The sequence below is a fragment of the Mobula birostris genome, chromosome 18 (assembly GCF_030028105.1).
Source record: "Mobula birostris isolate sMobBir1 chromosome 18, sMobBir1.hap1, whole genome shotgun sequence".
Classification (NCBI taxonomy): domain Eukaryota; kingdom Metazoa; phylum Chordata; class Chondrichthyes; order Myliobatiformes; family Myliobatidae; genus Mobula; species Mobula birostris.
The window spans coordinates 61,440,541-61,466,485 of NC_092387.1; the positions used below are offsets into that span (position 1 = coordinate 61,440,541).

Sequence of the window (25,945 nt, forward strand, 5' to 3'; positions counted from 1 at the left end):
ACTAAGAAAGTTTTATTAAAGAAATAAGTAACACAGTACTCTAATCGTAAGGATATAAATGCGACAGGTTAGCAATGAATAAACACACACGTACACAGAACTAGGATAATAGGAATCAATCAAGCTCTATCGCAGTCTAGGGGTAAAATGATGAGTCTCAAGTGACACAGAGTTCAGTTCAGCTGAGTACAGTTCGCAGCAATTGCTGTTGTGCAGTTGGGGAGGGAGGGATGGAGGGGGTGGGGGGCGAAGAGAGAGAGAGAGAGAGAGAGCAAGAGCAAGCACGAATGCAAATTTCGATTCACAGACCTTTGATGTTCCTCGCAGTTAGCTTTCGGGCGAGCTCTTTTAAAGTCTTCTGAGGTCACCGACTGTGACCCCTCCGTTCCGGATACGTTTGTTCTTCCGCGGTGAACCCGGCACCCAGGCAAGGGCGGACACACCCACCAGGTTCCCGCCGATCGTACCTTTTCACCCTGTGCATCTATGGTCGGTCCCGCGATCAGACCTCCAAACTCCAACCAACTTGTGGGGGCACACCGCACTTCCAGGGTCTCGTGATCTCGTGGTGTGTGTCTTGCCTTAGCGAACCTGTTCCTTTTATCCCCCTGCTGGGGTGTCGCCTGTACATCAAATTTCAAACAGTTCAGGTTCAAAGCAACCGATCTAAAAGTACTCGGAACTGAGTCTCTTTTCGTTAATCTCTCTCGTCTCTCATTCACATTTCTGAATGCTGCTCCATTGTCTCACTTATCTCTCTCATTAGCATCAATCTTCTGATAACTTGGTCTTTTGTCACAACATGAATACAGCTAAAACAAAACAGCATTCCTCTGACGCCAAGGTGAAAAGTGCAGAACCAATAGTCGCACACAGCACATATAATTATGACTGCAGAAAAACAGAGTTACAAAAAACTTCTAAAATACTAATCTAGCCCAAGTCCCTGAGTGCCATGACCTGTAGGTCGATGGTGCATGGATGTTGTCCTGGAGCCATGTTTCTGTAAAATCAGCCCGCAGCAGTTATTCATATCATGCAGTCGCAGACAAACACAATCCAGCTCATCTCCCATCAGCTAAACTTGGCAGGATAAAGTATCAGCAGGCGTGAGCTTTTACGTAGAAACTGAGGAAGGGAAGCCCCTGGAGGATGGTGGAGATTGAAGTGGTATGGATAGTCACTGTCGAACCAGCATTAAGTCACTTGTTTGACCTGGATTGAATGGTGTGTCTCAGCGGCAACTTGACCAAACCTTCCTCTGGCTGGTCACTCCATCTTCCTCAGTTCTTTCCATCAGCTCTCCTGCCCTTTCACCTTGTTATGCCGCACTGCCACTTTCTCATCCTTGACCCTTAACCCCTTCAGAGGCTTCTGGATTGAGCTGGGTCATCTGAAATATTTAATGAAAAAAATGAGAGTCATGTTTTCTTTTTCCGGCGGCCCAACCGAATCAAGAGAGGAGGCTACACAAAAGGACAGGACAAGAGATTTAAAAGGGAGTGCTCACGAGATTTTGGCCTTTTCTGGCATCACAATCGAATTGCAATTCATTAGCAAGAGCAAATAAAAATAAGGCAGGGACGAGTGGAGCAGTCATTGTGTGAGTGGACCAGTGTTAGAGTGCAGAGGCTTCGGTGATAACAAGCTTGCATGAGGCAGTTTCTGGTAAAAGTTTCTTCTTCATCCTCTGTTAGTACATAGTTAGCGCGGTGAGAATGGCTCTGGGACTGTGTTGTGTTCTTTGTGTGAGATGTGAGAATTCTGGAAGACCTCCAGCCTCCCAGATAATCACATCTGCACCAGGTACACCGAGCTACAGCTCCTCAGAGAACATGTTAAAAGAACTGAAGCTGCAGCTCGATGACCTTCAGCTCATATGGGAAACTGAGGAGTTCATAGATAGGAGCTACAGGGAGGTAGTCACCCCTAAGTTACAGGAGGTAGGTACCTGATAGAGGTGTATAAGATGATGAGGCATTGATCATGTGGATAGCCAGAGGCTTTATCCCAGGGCTGAAATGGCTAACACGAGGGGGCATAGTTTTAAGGTGCTTTGAAGTAGGTACAAGGGGAATGTCAGAGGTAAGTTTTTCACACAGGGTGGTGGGTGCATGGAAATCATTGCCAGCAGAGGTTAGAAAAATTTAGGGCTATGCGGCAGGGAAATCCTAGGCATTTTCTAGAGTAGGTTACATGGTCATACACTGTGGGCCGAAGGGCCTGTAATGTGCTGTAGATTTCTATGTTTCTATTTTACCCCCCCGTTGCCTTCCTCTCAATAATCAGTATACTGCTTTGAATACTGTTGGGGGCACGGGGTGGGGGTGGGGTGTTGAACTACCGGGGGGAGCCTTAGTGACCAGGTCTGAGTCTGACAGTGTGGCTCAGAAGGGAAGGGGGAGAAGAGAACTGCAGTAGTGACATGGGATTCCATTGTTAAAGAAGTAGCCACGAGATTCTGTGGATGAGAAAGAGACACCCGGATGGTATGTTGTCTCCAAGGTGTCAGGGTCATGGATATCTTGGATCGGATCCATGGTATTCCAAAGCGAAAGGGTGAGCAGCCAGAGGTCTTGGTACATATTGGACCAATGACATAGGTAAGAAAAGAGAGGTTATCCTGAAGAGAGAACTTAGGGAGTTGGGTAGAAAGCTGAACAGCAGGACATCCATATCTCCAGGTAACTTCTGGATTGCTGCCTGTGCCACACACCAGTGAGGGTAAGAATAGGATGATTTGGCAGATGTATGTGTGGCTGAGGAACTGGTGCAGGGCAGGGCTTCAGATTTCTTGATCATTGGGATCTCTTCTGGGGAAGGAATGACCTGTACAAAGGGGCAGGTTACACCTGAACCTGAGAGGCACCAGTATCCTTGCAGGCAGGTTTGCTAGAGTTGTTGGGGAGGGTTTAAACCAATTTGGCAAGGGGATGGAAACTAGTGATAGGGCTGAAGATGGGGCAGTTGGTATACAACTAGATGCAGTGTGCATTGAGACTGTCAGGAAGATGATCGGGCAAACTTACTGTCGGTGGGATGAGTTGCACTGTAACGTGGTGACAAAAATCGAAAAGGGTGATGAATACAGGACTGAAGGTGTTATATTTGAATGCATGCAGTGTAGGGAATAAGGTGGATGACCTTGCAACATAGTTTGAGGTCGGTAGGTATGATGTTGTGGACATCACTGAATCAGGGCTGAAAGAGGATCACAGTTGGGAGTTTAACACCCAAGGATAAGCACTGCATCAAAAGGACAGGCAGGTAGGCAGAGGGGCTGGGATGGTTCTGTTGGTAAAATCTGAAATCAAAATCTTAGAAAGAGGTGACATTAGGGTAAGGAGATGTAGAATCCTTGTGGGTAGAGTTAAGAAACTGCAAGGGTAAAAAGACTCTGATGGGAATTATATACAGGCCTTCGAACAGTAGTCAAGATATGTGAGATAGAAAATGCATGTCAAAAGGACAAAGTAATGACAGTCATGGGGGATTTGAATATGCAGGTAGATTGAGAAAATCAGGTTGAGCTGGATCCCAAGAGAGAGAATTTGTAAAATGCCTAAAACAGCTTTTTAGACCAGCCTGTGATTGAGCACACCAGGGGAAAGGCTATTCTGGATTAGGCATTGCGTAATAAACCAGATTTAATTAGGGAGTTTAAGGTTAGGGAACCCTTACAAGACAGTGATCATAATATGATAGACTTCACTCCACAATTTGAGAAGGAGAAGCTAAAGTCAGTAGTACAACTGAGTAAAGGGAGTTACAGAGTCATGAGAAAGGAGCTGGCCGAAGTTGATTGGAAAGGGACACTGGTAGGGATGAAGGCAGAACAGCAATAGTGGGAGTTTCTGTTTAGAAAACAGTCTATGCTTTTGTTCCTTCTACTGCGAAGAAACGTCGGGAAGGGTACGGTTATATACTTGGTAGAAGGAACAAAAGTGTAGACTATTTTCTAAATGAGGAGAAAACTCAAAAATCAGAAATGCAAAGGAACTTGAGGGTCCCTTGTGTAGAAATCCCTGAAGGTTAACTTGCAGGTTGAAGTGGTGGTGGGACAGGCTAATGCAAGGATGTAAAGCTGAGGCTTTATAAGGAACTGGTGAGGCCTCACTTGGAGTATTGTGAGCAGTTTTGGGCCCCTTTTCTGTGCTGCCATTCCAGAGTGTTCAGAGGAGGTACACCAGAATGATTCCAAGAATGAAAGGGTTATCCGTACGAGGAATGTTCGATAATGGATTTGGGTCTGTATTCACTGGGATTTAGAAGATTGGGGGGGGGGGGAAACTCCCTTAATCCTATTGAATGTTGAAAGGCATAGGGTGGGTGTGGAGAGTCTGGGACCAAAGGGCACAGCCTCAGAACAGAGGGACATCCATTTAGAATTAAGATGAGGAGGAATTTCTTTAGCCAGAGGGTGGTAAATCTATGGAATTCATTGCCAGAGGTGGCTGTGGAAGCCAAGTCATCTGCTGCATTTAAGGCAATGGTTGTTGGATTCCTGATTACTCAGGGCATGAAAGGCTATGGGGAGAAGCCAAGAGAATGTGGTTGAGAGGGAAAAAGGATCAGCCAGGATGAAATTGTGGAACACACTTGATGGGCTGAATGGCCTCATTCTGCTCCTATCTCTTATGGTCATGTTTAACCTGCAGAAAGTTGTAAAATCAGCCAGCTCCATCATGGGCACTAGCCTCGGCAGCACCAAGGACACCCATAAAAGGTGAAGCCTTAAGAAGGCAGCATTCGTCACTAAGGACCCCAGTCACACAGGACGTGCCCTCTTCTCCAATCTGCTGGAGGAACTCACTGTACTCACTGGAGTTTAGAAGAATGGGGGGGGGGGTGGAAATCACAATGAAACCTATCAACTATTGAATGGTCTGGATAGAGTGGATGTGGGGAGGATGTCTCTTATAATGGGAGAGTCTAGAGTCAGAGGGCACACCCTCAGAATAGAGGGACATCCAATTAGAACAGAGATGGTGAAGAGTTTCACTAGCCAGAGGGTAGTGAATCTGTGGAGGCCAAGTCACTGGGTATATTTAAAGCAGAGGTTGATAAGTTCTTGATTGGTCAGGGTGTCCAAGGTAACGGACAGGAGGCAGGAGAATGGGATTGAGGGGATAATAAATCAGCCATGATGAAACGGTGGAGTGGACTTGATGGAGGAGTGGCCTGGCTCTGCTTCTGTGTCTCACTGGTCCAAGCAGCATCTGTGGAAGAGCTGGGGGGAGCAAATTGCTGACACTTTGGGTCAAAACGTACATCAGGACTGAGAGGAGAGGGGGAAGATTGACGGTATAAAGTGAAGAGGGGGAGTGGTGAGAAAGGAATCAACCCATCTCCCCACTCTCTGTACTGGCCATCTTGCCTCTCCACTCTCAGTCCCGATGCAGGCTTGTGACCTGAAGCACTGACAGTTTCTTTTGCTCTACAGATGCTGCCTGACCCTCTGAGGTCCTCCAACAAAATGGAGAGACAAGGGACCACAGATGCTGGAATCTAGAGGAACCCGGCACATCACACAACATCTCTGGAGAGGAATAAACAGTCGATGTTTCGGGCAGAGACCTTTCATCAGGACTGGAAAAGAAGGGGACAGAAGTCAATTTAAGATGGAGTGATGAGGAGAAGTAGTACAAGCGGACAGGTGATAGATGAGACCAGTCAGCTGGAGAAGGGGATGAAGTGAGAAACTGGGGGATGATAGGTAAAGGGCTGAAGAAGAGAAATCTAATAGGAGAGGACAGTGAACTGTGAAAGAGGGAAAGAAGAGGAGAACCAAAGAGAGAAGAGAAAGGGGGAGACAGTAACCAGAATGGGGAATCAACAAAATAGAAAAGAGGGAAGGGGAGGAGAAATTGATGTTTTTGCCATCAGGTTGCAGACTAGCCAGACAGAATATGGGGCTTTGCTCCTCAACCCGAGTTTGGTCTCATCAGTTCAGTAGAGGAAGTTGTGGAATGGGAGTGGGGAATGAAACTGAAATGGTAACCACCAGGCGATCCTGCCCCTTGCAGCAGACACAGCGAAGGTGTTCGACAGAGCTCTATAAAGGGGACTCACCAACTGAGGGTATATCACCCATCTGGATGAGCAACCACACATTTTCCCTTTGGCTCCAGCCCCCTGGGCTCTCCACTTCCCACAGTCGGTCCTGTTCTTCAGGACGAGCCTGCAGGTACCTGTGGCAAACTGAGAGAGAGCACAGGCTCATTTTCCTGCACCCTGTTCTGCTCTCCCATCACCCAGTATGCAGCTGCTGGCCATTCCCGCTCCTAGGATTGTTCACAGCCTTTCTGCTGAACTCCACAAGCCGCTTCAAGAAATAGTGTAGGTGCTGTTTACATAAGTGATAGAATCCAGAACAACACACACAAAGAGATGTAGAATTGTTATTTTTTTCAATTTTCCATAAAATTTATCTTTCCTATGCTTGTTCATCATTTTTATATAATCACCTATACACCTGTAATTTTCTAGTAATTTTAGTATAGCTGGTTCTGTATTTTCCAGAAGTTTCTCAGTTTTTCTGTAGCAAGTGCCACACTACTTGAATCTGGCTATTTTATGGGTTAATTGTTATAGTTGGAGTGGTGTTATCTCTAGTCAGTCTATGAGACAACCATGACTTCTTTTTTTAAATTTTCTCTTTTTTATGTTCTTTGTTCTTGTAACACTTAATAAACTCGCCCTAACCACCAAGTTTTATACTTCTTTCTTGACTTCCAAAGAACCTCTGAATCAACATCACCAGATCCAACACTGGGTTAATCCTTGCACTATCCAGCCCTACTAAACTGGTGTTGGATTCTGGTGTTTTAATCCGAGTTTCTTTCAAAAGTCAGGAAAGAGACACAAAACTTGTTGCTTCATGGTTGCTCTATTAAGTGTCAATGGAACAAAGAGGGAGTTGAAAACGGACAGACATAGAGGTCTACTAATAGAAGCAGAGTCTAAAGGGAATATGGTGCTGTCTCATGGTCAGCTATTTTTATACTCCATAGATAAGGAAAATTCCATTCAAGTTTGTAGATAAGAGTCAAGTATTGAGAAAGCTTTAATTCAAATAATGCAGTCCCAAGAGAAGCTTCCAGAATCATATCCACTAGCATAACCACTAGGGGGACACACTGAACAACTGCATACATACTGTGGCCACTAGGAAGCTTATTAACCTATTGTATGCATTTAAGCACTACTTAAAATACAAGCAGATAATTGTTAAGCCGCAGAAATAAATAACTATTAAACAGACTAAATAAACTTTTGTTTTGTTGTGCAACTTCAGGGTGCTTGGGGGTTGATGTTCTGTTTTGTGCGGGGTAGGGGGGTTTTGGGGGCTGATGATCAGGATGCTGATCTTTTTCTGTGTGGGGAGTTGGCTTGATGTTTCTCTCTGTACGACTTTCATGTTCTATCTTTGCTTCTCAGCTATCTGGAGAAGACAAGTTTCAGAGTTGTATATGGATACATGCTTTGATAATAAATGAACCTTTGAAACAATCTAATCCAACACTGGTGACTCCCTGTACCTCTGTACATGGCCGGTGAGATGGGTCGGCTGATCCCCAGATCCTGGTTGGCAGGGAACTGACTGCAGAAGTCGGACAGCATCCTCAGCCCAAGGCCCAGGCGTCGGTGTTTCTTGCGGACGAAAACGGTGTCCAGGACGGGCAGCTGGTAACATTGGCTGGTGCTGGCACAGCACAGACTCCCTGGGACAAAGCAGAGAGATATGGAGCAGCAAGCACTTCATCCACCTCACACCACCCCACCTGATCCCCAGGACCCTGGTGTGCCGCAGGTGAAGGAACAGCAGTTTGCGACTGTGGGCCCCCAAGAGATTCTACCACAGGTGACAGCTCCCACTCAATTTGTCCTGGTCCAACCACATGGACACCATGGCGAAGAAAGCACACCAGCACCTTTCTGCTTCAGAAGGCTAAACAAATTCGGCATGTTCCTGGTGATCTTCATTGATAGATTGGTTTTATACAGAGGCACCTCTGAAACCATCCCATCCCTTACATCTCACCTTGGTACAGCATCTGCTCTGCTCAAAACGATTGCAGAGAGTTGTGCACACAGCCCAGTCCATCACACAACTCAGAAAGCAGCCTATCTGGATGTATCACAGCTTGGTATAGCAACTGCTCTCTCTGCGACTGTAAGAAACTGCAGAGAGTTGTGGACACAGCTCAGCACATCTTGGAAACCAGCCTTCCCTCCATGGACCCTGTCTAAACTTCTCGCTGCCTTGGGAAAGCAGCCAGCATAATCAAAGACCCCTCACACCCCAGATATCCTCTTCTCCTCCTTCTCGTTGGGCAAAAGATTTTAAAAAATCTTGTGAACATGCATCAGCACATTCACGGACAAGTCCTACCCCACTGTTATAAGATTATTGAATGGATCACATATAGGATCAAGATGATCTCCTGACCAGTCTGCCTTATTTGTCTTGCTGTTCTTTCTCTGTAATTGTAACACTATACTCCACATTGTTTCTCCCTTCTATTCTACCTCAAGGTACTTTCACACAGAGTGATCAGTCTGGATGGCAAGCAAACAAAAGATTTTCGCCGTACTGTACATTGGGTAAATGTGACAATAACAAACTGACCACTTCTAGCACTTGCACAGTTTAGGCCATCCCGTCCAACACAAGCCCTCACAGGTAGACTCCCACACTAAACTACAGACTTGGGCCAAGTTCAGAATCAGAATCAGGTTTACTATCACCGGCATATGTTGTGAAATTTGTTGTTTTGCGGCAGCAGTACAGAGCAATACATAATAATTAAGAGTCACAATAAGAAACCTATATTAAAAAATTTAATTAAGTAGAGCAAAAAGACAGCAAATAAAAATAGTGAGGTAGTGTTCATAACTTCGATGTCCATTCAGAAATCTGATGGCAGAGGGGAATAAGCTGTTCCTGAAACATTGAGTGTGTGTCTTCAGTCTCCTGTATTTCTTGATGGTAGCAATGAGAAGAGGGCATGTACTGGGTGATGGGGTCCTTAATGATGGATGCTGCTTCTTGAGGCATTGCAGCAGAGTAAGAGGGAGGGCAGGTTTTTACACCAGGTTCTGAACAAAATAATGGGATCAATAAACCGTCTCTTTATAGACAATCCTACAGGTGGTACAGTGGCACAGCAGGTGGAGCAGCTGCCTCACGGTTCCAGAGACTCAAGGTCAATCCTGACCTCGGGCAATATCCGTGCGACCGCGTTGGTTTCCCATGGGTAATCCAGTTCCCTCCCACATCGCAAAGTCGTGTGGGTCAGTAAGTCAATTGACCTCTGTAAGGTACCACACACAAAATGCTGGAGGAACTCAGCAGGCCAGGCAGCATCTAAGGAAAAGAGTACAGTCAATGTGTTGGGTCAATGTGTCGGGTCAGCAGGACAAAAGATATAAACTTCTTCAGGGTAGGCATCCCTAGAAGAGACTTTTCAGTCCTGCTGAGGGTCTCTGGCTGAAACGTCAACCATACTCTTTTCCATAGATGCTGTCTGGCCTGCTGAGTTCCTCCAGCATTCTGTGTGTGTTGCTTGGATTTCCAGCATCAGCAGATTTTCTCTTCTCTGTATAGTATCCCTGGTGTGGAGTTGAGAATCAGGGGGCAATTAATGGGAATGTGAGGAGAAACGTATCTTACAGGGAAAATTAGGAGGGAATAGGATTGCTCCACAAGCTGGCATGGAGTTGATGGGCAGAAGAATCTGCAAGTCATAAGGAAATATGAATGACTAACTCAGGTTCGACTCCCACTCCGTGCGCTGAGTACCAGTGTACCTTTCAGCTTCATGGTGTAGAACCCAGCTGCCTCCTGGTCCTTCCAGAAGATCTTGGCAAACTCATTGATGGGATGAGGTCGGAAAGGAAGGACATCCGGCAGTCTTTCCCGGTACCCGCAGATCATCCGGTTTAACAGGTAGAGCACAATCCGTTCGCCAACTGACCGCACCTGAGAGACACACTGTCAGCTCATGTTCACCATGGTCTCTCTGTTAACACTCAGCCAAGGTCGACTCCCATCCGTCTGAGCTCAACTGACCCAACCTACACCCACTCCCTCACACTCCAGCCGACACCTCCCCAAAAGCTGACCCATCACGAGTCTCACAACACTGGGTGTGTGTTTACTGACTGGGATATCCCGGGATCCTCCACCCGCCCACTGTCCGTGTCCATTTCCCCAACAAGAGCCAGAGTGTTTGTCCCAGCCCAGCGTACGGTGAAAACACAGAGAATCTGTTCCTCGAGATGGAAGTGTTCCACCTCAACAGCAATTTCCCTACCATGACAGGGCACCCTTCCTTGATGGAAATACCTGCCTCAAAGGAGGTTCTCTACTTTGACTGGTTATTCCCACTGTTTAATTCTTAGATTAAACTATTTAATTCACATTTTCATTGCAGATTAACAATTAATTATCTGCTTGTTTTTTAAGTAGTTCTTATATGTGTATAATAATATACTACTACTCTTGTGGTTATATTGGATTGGTATGATTCTGGAAGCTTCTCTTAGTACTGCATTATTTGAATAATGGCTTTCTAATTGGTTGACCCTTATCTACAAATTTGAATGGAACTTCTCCTTATCTAGGGGTATAAAAACACCTGCACCACAAGACAGCGCCATTTTAGTTCTTTTGTCTTTCTCTTTGCTTCGTAGACCCCTATCACTGTCTGTTCCAACTTTCCTTTGTTCTATCAATACTTAATAAAATGATAGCAAAGCAACAAGTTTTGTGCTTCTTTGCTGACTTCTGAAGCAACGTTGGATTAAAACATCAGAACCCAACAAGAAGTATCCTCCTCGATGGAGAACGCCTATTTTGAAGGCGGTTCAGAATAATGAACATTCTCTTTTCTACTCTCTCCCTTCGGGCAGAAGATACAAAAGCCTGAAATCACGTGGCACCAGGCTGAAGGACAGCTTCTACCCACCATCCCCGCCCCCCTCCCGGTAATGTACAGAGGTGGCCCACCCTGGGATTGGAGAGCAGTGTGGGTACAGGTGTATGAGGGCAAGAATACAGAGGTGCCCACCTGGGGTTGGAGAGCTGTGTGGGTACAGGTGTATGAGGGCAAGAGGCTCATGTTCCTGTTGTTGTTTTGTTTTCTTACTGCTGCTGTATTTGTTGCTTGCATTGTCCTGCTGAACATTGTGGGCATGCTGTGTTGGCATAGAATGTGTGGTGACACTCGCAGGCTGCCTTGATTGTTTTGGTTGTGGACGCACACAACGTATTTCACTGCACATTTCGATATACGTGATAACTTATGAATCTGTATCTGAGTCTTCTGCTCCTGGCAACCACTGGTGAACCGACCAAAGCTTATGGACCCTGGGCAGAAACGCACTCTCCGCTTGCCTGCAGAAACTTGGCTGAGACTCTCACCTGGACCAGTTCCTGCCTCCCATTGTCAGACGTCATCAGAGCTTCATCCAGTGAGCACCAGCCAGCTCCTAGGTACACAGCAGCCACTGCAAGGCAGCAACAGAGGCATGAGGTCGGGGGCAGTGGGCGACACGAAGATGTGTGCTATCCTGCTGTTGAGGGCAAGTGGGAGTGGACGTTGGTCTCAGGAGAGGACAGGCCTCATGTCATTAAGCAGGAGCTGTTTATCTGTGTGCGCACAGTCTGGTGCCAACCACTCCGTTTGTAGCAAGTACGTTAAGCTTTTCATTGTGACCCTAGGTCAATGTTCACAGTGGCTGGCTGGGCTGAGACGGAGGAGGCAGGTCGAGACTGGGGAAGGGGGGGGGTTAGATAGGTCAGAGAAGTGAATGGTAGGAGGGAGGAAGGGGAGCCCAGAGGAGCAATGAGTGTGATACAATGGGTTGTGTAGGAGAGAGGTTTGGCAGGGAAAGGGACAGAGGGGGCAGAGGAGACACCATAAGACATAGGAGAAGGATCAGGCCATTTGGCCCATCGAGTCAGCTCCACCATTCAATCATGGCTGAATCCTTTTTCTCCCCCTCCTCAGCCCCACTCCCCAGCCTTCTCCCCATAACCTTTGATGCCGTGTCCATTCAAGAACTATCAAGCTGTGCCTTAAGTACACCCAATGACCTGGTTTCCACAGCTGCTGTGGTAACAAATTTCTCAAATTTACCGCTCTCTGGCTAATGAATTTTCTCCGCAACTCTGTTTTAAATTGACACCTCTCCATCCTGAGGCTGTGCCCTCTTATCCTGAACTCCCCCACCATGGGAAACATCCTTTCCACATCTACACTGTCTAGGCCTTTCAACATTCGAAAGGTTTCAATGAGATCCCCCCTCATCTTTCTAAATTCCTGCGAGTACTGACTCAGAGCCATCAAATGTTCCCTGTAATGATAACCCATTTCCAGAATCATCCTTATGAACCGCCTCTGAACCCTCTCCAATCCTCATCTTTTCTCAGATGAGGAGCTCAAAACTGTTCACAATACTCAAGGTGAAGCCTCACCAGTGCCTTATAAAGCCACAGCATCACATCCCTGCTCTTGTATTCAAGCCCTCTTGAAATGAATGCTAACATTGCAATTGCCTTCCTCACCACCGACTCTACGTACAAGTTAACCTTTAGGGTGTCTGCAAAAGTCCTCCCAAGTCCCTTTGCATTTCAGATTTTTGGATTTTCTCCCATTTAGAAAATAGTCTGCACATTTATTTCTACTACCAAAGTGCATGACCATGCATTTTCCAACATTGGTGGGGGGGGGGGCTGGGGAAAGAGTGGAGTTGTGGAGAGAGGGAAGGGGGAGGAGAGAGTGAAGGGGAATGTGGGTGAGGGTGGGGGGAGGGGGATGGGGAAGGGGTGAGGGTGAAGGGGGAATATGGGAGAGGGGGACAGGGAACGGGGGAAGACTGGAGAAATGATAGAGTGGGGAGTCACAGAGAGAAGGGACAGGAAGAGAACAGAGATGACTCAAAGGGTGGAGAGAAGAGAGAGCGAAATAGTATTTGGAAAGCTAGGAACAGCTGCTGTATAATTAGTGTGTCCTTGTTACTCTGCCTAGGAGGAAGGTTAACAACCCCAGTTTCCCTCACTTTCAGTCCTGGGCAGATGTGGTCCCATTTGTGGCTCTCTGCTATCATCTAGTGGTTGTGCGCAAGTACTGCAGGTACGAGCTCCTGAATCTGTCCCACCTTGACAGTCCTGCCTGGTTTTCCTTTCGGCTGCATCTACCCGACTCCACACCTACATGCAGTGGGGCAATGTCCACTTGAGATCTCCCTGAGCATCTGTATCTCACCTTTCTGCCCCTTCCTTCCAAGTGTGTTGCTTGAATAAATGAAAAGGAGCAATTTCCATGGCACTGGAAACTGCTTCCGCAGATACACTCCCACGTTAGTCCTATTCTACCACAATGAGACCAATCTCAGGGTGGAACAGCAACACCTTATATTCCATCTAGGTAGCCTCCGACCTGACGGCATGGACATTGATTTTTCCTTCCGGTAATTTTTTTTTCCCTCGCCCTTCTTCTATTCCCCACTCCGGCCTCTTATCTCATCTCCTCACCTGCCTATCACCTCCCCCTGCTGACCCTCTTTCATCCCCTTCTCACATGGTCCACTCTCCTCTCATATCAGATTCCTTTTCTCCAGCCTTTTGCCTTCTCGACCTTTCACCTCCCAGCTTCCTTCCTTATTCTCCTATCCCCCATCCACCTGGCTTCACCTATCACCTTCCAGCTTGTACTCCTTCTCCTCCTCCCCACCTTATCTTGGCACCTTCCCCCTTCCTTTCCAGTCCTGATGAAGGGTCTCAGCCCAAAACGTTGATTGTTATTCATTTCCATAGATGCTGCCTGATTTGCTGAGTTCCACCAGCATTTTCTGTGTGTTGCAGCAGATACTTTGACAAGAAATTTGCAGAAATGCAAGACTTTCAAAGTCAAGCTGCACGTATTGTGGGTGGGGCAACTTGTTGAGCTCCAGTCAGGTGAGTATAGACAGAATGGGCTGAAGGCACACCGTCCTGTAATAGTTTCCAGGCATCGAAGGCTGCCCATACCTGTCTTGTCATCCTGCGGACTCAACAAGCCCAGTATCTGGTGCTCAAGGCTGTCCTCGCACAGGTTAAAGAAGGCCACAGAAGATGGTGTTATAGCAAGCTAGAAGAGAGACAAAAATTAAAACACAAAACAATAAATTTAAATTATGACACTATTCTTGCAGTGCAAGATTCATTCCAACTACTTATCCCTGAGGCAGATATATTAACAACATGTAAAAGACATCTATACATATAAAAGGATGGGAAAGGTTTAAGAGGATATGGGGCAAATGGGACTAGCTTAGGTGGGCAGCTTGGTCAGTACAGAGCATTGGGCCAAAGGGCTTGTTTCTATCTGTATGACTATGATTCCAGTGTACCAGCAGACACCATGTGCTGGAGACAGACTGTCTACTGATATCTTTTTTAAACCTACATACTTACACAGCTATCTTGACTATACCTCTTCCCACCCTGTCACTTGTAAAAATGCTATTCCCTTTTCTCAGTTCCTCCATCTCCACGGCTTCTGTTCTCGGGGAGATGCTCACCCACCCAGCTTCTTCCTCGCCTGGCTTCACCTATCACATGCCAGCCTGTACTCTTTCCCCTCACTCCACCTTCACGTTCTGGGTTCTTCCTCCTTCCTTTGTAATCCTAATGAAGTGTCTCAGCCTGAAACTTTGGCTGTTTATTCCTCTCTGTAGATGCTGCCTGACCTGCTGAGTTCCTCCAACTCTCTGTGTGGTACCGTGTGCTCCCTCTTCCCAAGGACACGTCATCGGAAGAGGGAAGGGCAGTTGGACCATGATCCGGACATGTGAATGGCTACATCAGCAGGTTGACAAAGAAGTCACTGAGTGGGCTTGCCTTTCTCTAGGTAAAATCAGCTTGAGACACTACAGCCAGTCACCAGCCCTGCCATCTTCAACTGTTATGTTAAGGGGGTGGGAGGAGAAGATGGCAGCGCGACACGGCACGCGCAGCTCTCCGGTGAAATGATATCGTATTTGTAAGTAGGATGCCGTGCACAATTCTGACTTGATGAAAACAGACGTGAGAAGCAGAGGAACATCAGGAGAAACTTCTGAAGTGTCCGGTTCGCTGCCGCTGCTACTGTGCGATCGAGAATCTCCGGAGGGAAGGCCCCAAAATCCCCGGCTTTGCCTGCTGCTGGCGACCGAGGCTGAGATCGAAGCGTTTGGATAGAGATGGTGCTCGGTGCTTGGTAGTCGGTGTCAGAGGGCTGATCAGAGCTCGAAGTTTTCGGGCGACTCAGAGTCGGACTGTGGTCGGGCATGGCAGGGAGAGTTTTCTTCCTTCTCCCGTCTGCGTGAGATGTGGGACTTTTGAGAGACTTTGAACTTTTTTTTATTGTGCTATGGCCTGTTCTTCATCAAGTTATGGTATTGTTGCACTGTTGTAACTATATATTATAATTATGTGGGTTTTGTTAGTTTTTCAGTCTTGGTCTGTCCTGTGTTTCTGTGATATCACACCGGAGGAATATTGTATTATTTCTTAATGCATGCATTACTAAATGACAATAAATAAAAGAGGACTGCGTGTCCTCATAATCTAATCTATTATGGCCAAGTGCTTGACCAGCCCAACTGCCATAGTGTGTCCATAGATAGCACATAAAGACAGCTTCCTCTTCCTTGCTGACAATCAACACAGGTGCACTGCTCTGCTCCCTCATCACTCTAGGCCATCTATAAATTTACTGATGACAATTGTTGTAGGCAGAATCACAGATGGTGATGAGATGGCATACAGGAGTGAGATAGATGTTGCAGTGACAACCTCACACTCAAGGTCAGCAAGACCAAGACGCTAATTGTGGACTTCAGGAAGGGGAATTTGGGAGAAAACATACCAGTCTTCATCAAGGGGTCAGCAGTAGAAAGGCAGAGCAACTTCATTTTCTGGGCGTCAATATCTTACAGGATCTATCCTGAGCCCAACATACTGATCGGGTTATAAAGAAAAGACACCCCTGGCTATTCTCTATTAGGAGTTTGAGGAGATTTGGTATGTCACCCAAAGACCCTTCCAAATTTTTACAGATGCACTGTGGAGAGCATTCTGATATTCTCTGTAGCTGCTACACTTTCTTCTGCATTGTTACTATTTTATCTTGTTCTATTTCAATGCACTGTGTAATGATTTGATGTGCATGAAGAGCATGCAAGACAAGCTTTTCATGGTATTTTGGTACATGTGACAATTAAGAATACCTCCACTAATACCTTAAATGATACATTAAAACTAATAGCTTAAAGCCTCCACCTTTGACCAATGTTCCCTTTAAGGTTTGTGCATGTACACACATCTTTTGCTACTAGTGCAAAGAAATTTAAACTGCACACCCTCGACCTTGTTGACATTAAATATACTTCATGAGCGTATACAATCACATTTCCTTTTCCAGTTTCGTATGCGGACGGTGTTTGTTATGATTTCTCTGAAGATTTTAGAACTGGCTTACTTATACTGTTTTAAATCAAAAAAAAATTATTCAGTGTGCACGTTGTTGTCACTAGGCAAAAAATTGGACCGCACAAGATTTTTGAGCACACTGGTCATTACAAATTAGAGGGAACACTGCCTTTGACCAAACATAGGAACCCGTGCATTAATATCTCCTACATGAGGCGCCTTGTCATATTTTTGCCTTCTGAAATGCTTCAATGACTTAAAGACGGTTAAATAAATGCACATTGTTGCTGGTTAAATCTGCATATCATGTTTTGATTGGGTCTCTGTACTATTAAATCAAGTCAAGAACAATCTACAATGTTGGATCCCACTGTTTAACTCTTAAGATTAGACTGTTTAATTACAATTTTCTTCACAGTTTAACAATTAAGTATACTTTAAGTAGTTCTTATGTGCGTATAACAGATTAAAATGCTTTGAGTGGTTATATTGGTATAATTCTGGAAGCTTCTCTTGGTATGACAGTATTTGAATAAGTGGTTTCTCATTGGCTAAATCTTATCTACAAATTTGAATGAAAATTTTCCTTATCTATGGATATAAAAACAGCAGCTCCATGTTAGGTACCATCTTAGCTCTTTTCTCTCTCCTTTTGCTTAGCAGACCTCTATCACCATCCCTTTAAAATTTCCTTTGTTCCATCAATGTTTAATAAAAATGATTGTGAAGCAACACATTTTGTGCTTCTTTCCTGACTTATAAAAGAAGTTTGGTTTAAAACAACTGAATCCAACACTGAGGTTGTTTACCTGTTCCCCACTGGTTAATGTGAAGAACTCAGTGGATTCCTCATTCCTGTTACGAAGCCTTGACAAGTATTCTTCTGTTGACCGTGTTAAATGTTCCCAGTTCCCGCCGGTTAAAGTATCCACAGGAGAGTGAGACTCTGACAAGACAAAATAACCCATTGCTAATATAACTGATGCAATTCCACCCAGTTGTTGAAAACTGGTTGGTCGTCACACGACCAATGCACAGGGATCACCCAACCCCCATGAAGTGGTGTGATCCCTCACCCTGAGATTGGGGGTGCTCCCTCACACATCATCCAACAGAGAGGCTCACCATCATCTCTGCTCCTTGCACTGGGCTGCTCTCTCATCCCTTCCCCTCTGCAGTGGGGCACTCCCTCATCCCTGGCTTTCCATTGCTGGGGTGCTCCCTCACCCCAAGCACTCCAGAAATGAGGTGCTTTCTCATCCCCACCCCTGCAGTGGGTGCTCCCTCATCCCTAGCACTCCAGAAATCAATACTCCCTCATGCCCCCAACCTCTGCAATGTGATGCTCCTTTGTCCCCTCCCGTACAGTGGTGTGCTCCCTTGTCTCTGTCACTGCCGAGAGGCGCTCCCTCATAACCCCTTGCAGTGGGGGCTCTCTCACCGTCCAACGCAGTGAGGCGCTCCCTCGAACCCGACCCGCCGCAAAGGACGCTCCTCCCCGGCGCTCTTTCTCTCTCTGTCTCTCTATCGGACCCACTCCTGCCGCAGTGGAGAGCTCCCTCGATCCTACGTGAGAAGTTGTGTAAGTCTGCGGGCCGAGCGACCCGAGTGATCTCCGCGCCGGGCGGGCCGAGCGACCCGAGCGACCAAGTGATCGCCGGGCCTCGCGGGCCGGGCGGCGTTCAACCCGAGGCCTGACGCCCGAAACCCGGAGCCTCCCCGTCCCCAGCTGCTGCGGTCGCGGGCTGGAGCCTTGCGGTGTTCCCGTCCCCACCCCGGTCTCTGGCCTCCCCCGCCCGCTGTCCTGGGCCGCCCCACGGGCGCGGATCCGTCACCTGCCAGCTCCGCTCCTGCTTCGTCCATGAATCTGGCAGAGGGGCGGGAATAACCCGGGTAAATAACTCGGAGTAATGAACGACAGGGGTAAATAACCTCGGTTAAAGGGCTAAAGAATTATCTAGAATGGTAAACAACACGAGGATAATATTAATTACTTGGGGCAAATAACGACACGCTTGCGTAATTAACTCGGTTAAATAAATTGAGGGTTCATTAATTCAGAGATTAAATAACGGAGATTGAATACATTCTGTTCCTATATCTTATGGTTTTAAGCGATTAGGGGGTTTCACGGTAGCGTAGCAGTTAGCGTTACACTATTCTGGGAACAAGAGCCAAATGACCTGTTACTGTCCCATTGGAACCCTCACCATTTCCCTCCACTCCCCACATATCTGTACACCTATCTGAGGGCTTAAACAGCTTTGTTATCGGTTTCCATCATCGTAAAGGAGGTGGAACAGAATACGCTTTATGATTAAGTCATTGAGGTGCATAAACGTGGCGGGTCTGTCTCAGTCATGCTCACCTAACTTGGAGCATCTAGCGGTCAAATGTCATCCCTTTTATCTGCTGTGGGAGTTTTCCACCATCATCCTGGTAGCAGTGTACATTCCACCTCAGGCTAACCCTGATGCCCCGATGCCTTCCCTATCGTTGCGGGAGATTTCAATCAGGCCAGGTTGAAGGAGTCTCTGAACAATTATCACCAACATATCACCAAAGGAGCCAACACACTTAACCACCATCAGGTTCGCTTACCGTGCCGTTCCACATCCACACTTTGGAAAGTCCAGTCATCTGGCTGTGCTTCTACTCCCAGACTAAAGACCGCAGCACCGGTGGCGGGGACCGAGAAGCTATTGTCAAGGGAGGCAGAGGAGCGCTTACAGGACTGCTTTGAATTGGTGGAATGAACAATATTTAGGGCTTCATCTTCAGTGTGAATGAATACGCCACAGTTGTCACCAACTCCATCAAGACCTGTGAGGATGAGTATGTGCTTTCAAGAACACACCAGTCATAGCCAAACCAGAAGCCGTGGATGTACCAGGAGATTCATAGTCTGCTGAAGGCCAGATCTGTGATGTCCAGAACTATACAAGAAGTCCAGGTACAACCTACAGAAGGCTATAACAAGACCAGAAGATGGGAGCAGAATTAGGCCATCTGGCCTATCAAGTTTGCTCTACCATTTCATCATGGCTAATCCATTTTTCCTCTCAACCTTGATCTTCTGCCTTCTCCCCGTATTACTGTGCCCTGATCAGACAAGAATCTGCCTACTTCTGCCTTAAATATACGTAAAGATTTGGCTTCCACAGCTGCCTTTGGCAACAAATTCCACAGATTCATCTCTCTCTGGCTAAAGAAATTTCTCCTCATCTCTGTTCTAAAAGGACACTCCTCTATTCTGAGGCTGTGTCCTCTGGTCTTACACTCTCCCACCACAGGAAACATCCTCTCCACATCCACTCTATCAAGGCCTTTCATCATTTGATAGGTTTCAATGAGGTCACCCCTCATTCTTCTGAATTCCAGGGAATACATATGACAAGCCATTCAAGCGTGGAATCATTTTCGTGAACCTCCTTTGAACATTCTCCAGTTTCAGCACATCCTTTCTAAGATAAGGGGCCCAAAACTGCTCACATTACTCCAAGTGAGGCTTCACCAGTCTCAACATTACATCCCTGCTTTTATATTCCAGTCCTCTTGAAATGAATTCTAACATTGTGCTTGCCTTCCTCACTGCTGACTCAACCTGCAGATGAACCTTTGGTGAGGAATCTTGGACAAGGGCTCACAAGTCCCTTTGTGCCTCAATTTTTTTGTAACTTCTCTCCATTTAGAAAATAGTCAACCATTTCATTTCTTCTACCAAAGTGCAAGACCATACATTTCTCGACACTATTCTATCTGTACTTCTTTGCCCATTCTAATCAAGTCCTTCTGCAGCCTCTCTACTTCCTCAAAGCTACCTGCCCCTCCACCTGTCTTTGTATTGTCTGCAAACTTTGCAACAAAGCCATCTATTCCATAATCCAAATCATTAACATATAACGTAAAAAGAATTGGTCCCAACATAGACCCCTGTGGAATACCACTAGTCACTGGCAACCAACCAGAACTCTTTGCCTCCTGTCAGTCAGCCACTGCTTTATCCATGCTAGAATTGTCCTTGTAATACCATGGGCTTGTAGCTTGTTAAGCAGCCTCACCTGGCACCTTATCAAAGGCTTCCTGAGAATCCAAATACACAACATAACCGATTATCTATCCTGCTTGTTATTTCTTTAAGAATTCCAACACATTGGTCAGACAAGATTTTCCCTTGAGGAAGCCATGCTGACTATGGCCTATGTTATCATGTGCCTCCCCATGTACCCTGAAACCACATCCTTAACTATCAACTCCACCATCTTCCCAACCACTTAATTCAGACTACCTGGCCTATAATTTCCTTTCTTCTGCCTCTCTCCCTCCTTGAAGAATGGAGCAACATTTGCAATTTTCCAGTCTTCATGGAGGGGGAGAGGCAAAAGAAAGGAAATTATAGAATTATAGAGATTCTTGAAAGATCATTACTAATGCCTCTACAATCCTTTCAGCCACCTCTTTCAGAACCCTGGAGTGACTTATCTACCTTCAGACCTTTCAGTTTCTCAAGATCATTCTCCCTAGTAATGGTAACTTCACACACTTCATGACCTTCCACCATACTGCTAGTGTCTTCCACAGTGAAGACTGATACAAAATACTTACTTAGTTCATCTGCCATTTCTTTGTCCTTCATTCCTAACTCTCCAGCATCATTTTCCAGCAGTCCAATATCCACTCTCACCTCTCTTTTACACTTTATGTATCTGAAGAAACTTTTGGTATCCTCCTTAATATTATTGGATAGCTTACTTTCATATTCCAAAGGAGGCCAACATCAGAACATCTTTCAAGACGATGAACCACCACAAGACGTCAGACCCTGCTGGTGTACCTGGTCGGTCTCTGAAAACCCACACCAACTAACCGATTGGAGTATTCAAGGACATCTTCAATCTTTCACTGCTGCAGTCAGAGGTTTCCACCTGCTTCAAAGGGGTGATAGTCATATCAGTGCCCAAGAAGAGTGGGGTGAGCTGCCTCAACAACTATTGCTCATGGCACTCACATCTATTGTGATGAAGTGCTTTGAGAGGTTGATCATGGCTAGAATCAAGTCCTGCCAAAGCAAGGACTGGACCCACTGCAATTTGCCAATTTCCACAGTAGGTCTGCTGTGGATGGAATCTCACTGGCTCGCCACTCAGCTTAGGATCACCTGGACAATAGCAACACATACATCAGTCTGCTGTTTATTGACTGCAGCTCAGCGTTCAACACAATCACACGCTCAGTTTTAATCGACAAGGTTCACAACCTGGGCTTCCACTTACCTTTGTAACCAAATCCTTGATTTCCTCACCGGGAAACCAGATTCTGTGTGGATTGGAAATAACATTTCCTCTTTGCTGACAGTCAACACTAGTGCACCTCAAGGATGCGTGCTTAGCCCACTGCTCTACTCTCTGCACCCACAGTTGTGTGGCTGGGCACGGCTCAAAAGTGATTAAAATATTTGCTAAAGCAACAACTATTGTTGGCACAATTTCAGCCAGTGATAAGGAGTAAGTTTATTAAGTGGTGTCACAGCAATAACCTTGTACTTAACATCAGTAAGACAAAGGAATTGATTGTGGACTTCAGGGAGGGGCAGTAAAGGGATCACACACCAGTCCTCAACGAGGGATCAGAAATGGAAATGCCAGCTCCACCACGGGCACCAGCCTCCCCAGCATCCAGGACACCTGCAAAGGACAATGCCTCAAAAAGGTGGTATCCATCATGAAGGACCCCTATCCCCCAGGACAAGCCCTCTTGTCGTTGCTGCATCATCGAGGAGGGTTCAGGAGCCTGAAGACACTCACTCAGTGTTTCAGGAACCACCTCTTCCCCTCCACCGTCAAATTTCTTAATGGACAATAAACTGGTGAATACCACCTCACTATATTTTTCCTCTCTTGTTGCAGTACTTGTGTAATTTGATTTCCTTTTTTACATATACTTATTGTAATTTATAGTTTTTACTATTATGTATTGCAATTTACTGCTGCTGCTGCAAAATAACATGTTTCCCGACATGTGCCAGTGATAGTAACTCTGATTCTGATTCACCCCAGCAACACGTTCCAAACACTCACCACTCACTGTAAAAAAAACCTGCCCCCCACACACTCATAAAGCATCCCCCTTCTCACTCTACAGCTGACAGGAGAAGGGGTAAATGAGGCTACTGGCACTTTAAAACCAGTCACTCCGGACAGATGGGGCTCATCAGCCATGATTGGCAGCTCATTTAACAGAAGGAAAACTCTGATCTCAAACCTCTGCTGCTTTGCAGCTATGCCCACTCACGGGGAAAGCTTCAGCAGTAAACTCTGGGACAAAGTTCTGGAGCTGGAGTCCCTCAGGCAATCCTACATTGAGTGGAATGCCATCTGACGACTCCTGCGAAACCACTGATGCCATCTGTATCGGTCTCTGCCATTTCTGTGGATTCATCAGCTGTGTGGCGAGGGAGAGGCTGCAGCAGAGGCAACAGCTTGTTCTCCATATCATACTACCCTGGTTTATGTACTAGTCTGCACACACGTAGACAGCTAGAATGCAACATCCTTGGTCAACCCCAACCGATGAAGGGCCTCAAGGAAAATTCCTTGGAATCTGAGATTGTGAATCCACCATATCAATGTTGGTCTTTCTTTAATTATTTAGGTACCTGTAGGCTGAGAAGATGGACAATGTCACACCCAAGAACCCCCATGGTTCCAGCCCGCCGTTGGTGTTGGTGACTGGTGGATGCTCGGCTTCTACATTCTGCTAGACTTTGCCGACATTTCCTGTTGCACGTGCTAATCCTGTTGCAGGGACTGATCCGCAAATAATGCTTTGTGCAATGCGTAGTAAAAAAATTAATGCGTAATAAAGAATGTCCTACTGGGGATTAACAGCCTGGGGAAACTGCTTCCTACACTCAGTCACCACTTTGTTAGGTACCTCCTGTACTGAATAAAATGGCCACTGAGTGTATGTTCGTGGTCTTCTGCTGCTGTAACCATATAACAATTACAGCACGGAAACAGGCCATCTCGGCCCTTCTAGTCCATGCTGAACTCTTACCCTATCCTAGTCCCACCAACCTGCACTCAGCCCATAACCCTCCATTCCTTTCCTGTCCATATATCTATCCAATTTAACTTTAAACGACAACATAGAACCTGCCTCAACCACTTCTGCTGGAAGCTCATTCCACACAGCTACCACTCTCTGAGTAAAGGAGTTCCCCCTCATGTTACCCCTAAAATTTGTCCTCTAATTCTCAACCCATGCTCTCTTGTTTGAATCTTCCCCACTCTCAATGGAAAAAGTCTAACCATGTCAACTCTATCAATCCCCCTCATAATTTTAAACACCTCTATCAAGTCTCCCCTCAACCTTCTACACTCCAAAGAATAAAGACCTAACTTGTTCAACCTTTCTCAGTAACTTAGGAGATGAAACCCAGGCAACATTTTAGTAAACCTCCTCTGTACTCTCTCAATTTTATTGACATCCTTCCTATAATTCGGTGACCAGAACTGTAGCCCAAGCACTTCAAGTTTCAACATGTGTGCATTCAGAGATGCTCTGAGATGTGTCATTATTTGAGTTACTGTTGCTTTCCTGTCTGCTTGAACCAGTCTGGCCATTCTCCTCTAACCTCTCTTCTTAAGAAGGCATTTTGCCCACAGAACTATCACATACTAGATATTTTTTGTTTATCGCTCTTTACCCTGTAAACTCTAGGTTGTTGTGCATGAAAATCCCAGGAGATCAGCAGTTTCTGAGATACTCAAATCACCCCATATGGCACCAACAATCATTCCACAGTCACACTTGGATCATGCTTCTGCCCAATTCTGAAGTTTGGTCTGATCAACAACTGAATCTCTTGACCATGTCTGCATGCTTTTATGCATTGAGTTGCTACTGAATGATTGGCTTATAAGATATTTGCATCAACAAGCAGGTATATAGGCATATCTAATAAAAACCAGTGTGGAAATCTTGAGCAATACAAGCAAAATGCTCAAGGAACTCGGCACGTCAGGCAGCATCTGTGGAGGGGAATTGGCAGTCAACATTTCGGGCTGCAACTCCTCACCAGGACTGGAGAAGAAGGGGAAAGAAGCCAAAATGTGAGCGGGGGGGAAGACTACAAGTTGGCAGACGATAGGTAAAATCAGATGAGGGGAAAGGGTGAGTGGGTGAGGGAAGGGCAATGAAGTAAGAAGTTGGGTGGTGATAGGTGGAAGAAGCTGAAGAAGAAGGAATCTGATAGGAGAGGACAGTGGAGATGATGGGAGAAAGAGGAGTGGAGAAAACCAGAGGGAGATGATGAGGAGAAGAGGAGGGGTAAGAGGGGAGCCAGTACGGGGAATCAAAGAGAGAAGGGTGGGAAGTTACTGGAAGTGAGAGAAACTGATGTTTGTGTCATCGGGTTGAACGCTACCCAGATGGAGTACAAGGTGTTGCTCCTCCAGTCCGATGGGAAATAGGCCCTTCAGCTCTGAAACTCTATGCCAACCATTAATGATACTCCCATTTCATTCTCCCCGCATTCTCACTGTTTCCTCACTGATTCTACCACTCATTTACACGTTAGAGACAATTAAACTACTCACTAATGCATTTTCGGGTGTGGGAGGAAACCAGACCACCCAAGGGAAGCCCATAGGGAGAAAATGCAGGTTGCTTCTCTAAAGCTTCAGAGGTTGTGAGGAAACATAAGAGCACAAGAAATGGGAGCAGATGTGCAGGGCAGTTTTTTTAATTTACACAGAGTGGTGGATGCCTGGGATGGGCTACCAGGAACGGTGATTCAGAGAGAAATGACAGTGGCAGAGTCCTGATGAAGGGTCTCAGCCTGAAATGTTGACTGTTTTTTGTTGTGGTAGTTAATAGTGTTATTCCTGTGCCACTCAGGTGCTCCCACACAGGAGGAGTTTGCATGTTGTACAAGCAGAGTATCAGTAAAGTTCAGTTGAATATCCTGCAAGGCTGTCATCCTAGTGTGCTCTGCACTGTCCCTCAATATCAAACAACATTTATTAATTTCCATAGATGCTGCCTGACTTGCTTGAGTTCCTCCAGCATTTTGTGTGTGTTGCACGTAAGAGGCTGTTGGGATGGAAGAATGTGGACCGTGTGCAGGCAGAGATGACTTAGTTGAATTCTGCATTGTGTTTGACGCAGACATCGTGTGCTGAAGAACCTGTTGCTGTGTCACAATGCTCTGTGTTCTGCGTGAATACTCCATGCAGCACCAGAGGTTGGGATTGAACCCAGGTTTTGGGCGTTGTGAAGCAGAGGCTCTACTAGCTGTGCCAATGTACAACTCCTCTAAGTTGGGTTGATAAGTAACAAAATTCAAGTTCAAAGTGCATTTATTATTAATGAATGTATAAATTATACAACCTTAAGATTTATCTGCTGACAGGCAGCCATAAAGCAAGAACCCAAAAAAAAGGCCAACGCCCAATGAGCAGAAGATTATGAGAATGGCTA

At 46.1% G+C, this 25,945-nt stretch overlaps 2 protein-coding genes across 2 annotated transcripts in view; one reads left to right on the forward strand and one right to left on the reverse strand.

Moving 5' to 3' along the window:
- fam169b (family with sequence similarity 169 member B) lies at window positions 1–18,144 on the reverse strand (the record flags this gene model as incomplete). Its single annotated transcript, XM_072282077.1, has 8 exons — window positions 1–1,393; window positions 6,073–6,201; window positions 7,542–7,724; window positions 9,814–9,985; window positions 11,429–11,514; window positions 14,039–14,138; window positions 17,272–17,408; window positions 17,904–18,144. Coding segments are annotated over 8 exons (1,077 nt in total), but the record flags the coding sequence as incomplete, so codon positions are not given.
- The window catches only part of pgpep1l (pyroglutamyl-peptidase I like), a 20,868-nt gene continuing 12,857 nt past the window's right edge, over window positions 17,935–25,945 (forward strand). The window contains exons 1-2 of the mRNA XM_072282045.1: window positions 17,935–18,044; window positions 23,114–23,193. Of these exons, the coding sequence (XP_072138146.1) occupies window positions 23,133–23,193 (61 nt within the window). The 5' untranslated portion in view covers window positions 17,935–18,044; window positions 23,114–23,132. The remainder of the gene's footprint in view (window positions 18,045–23,113; window positions 23,194–25,945) is intronic.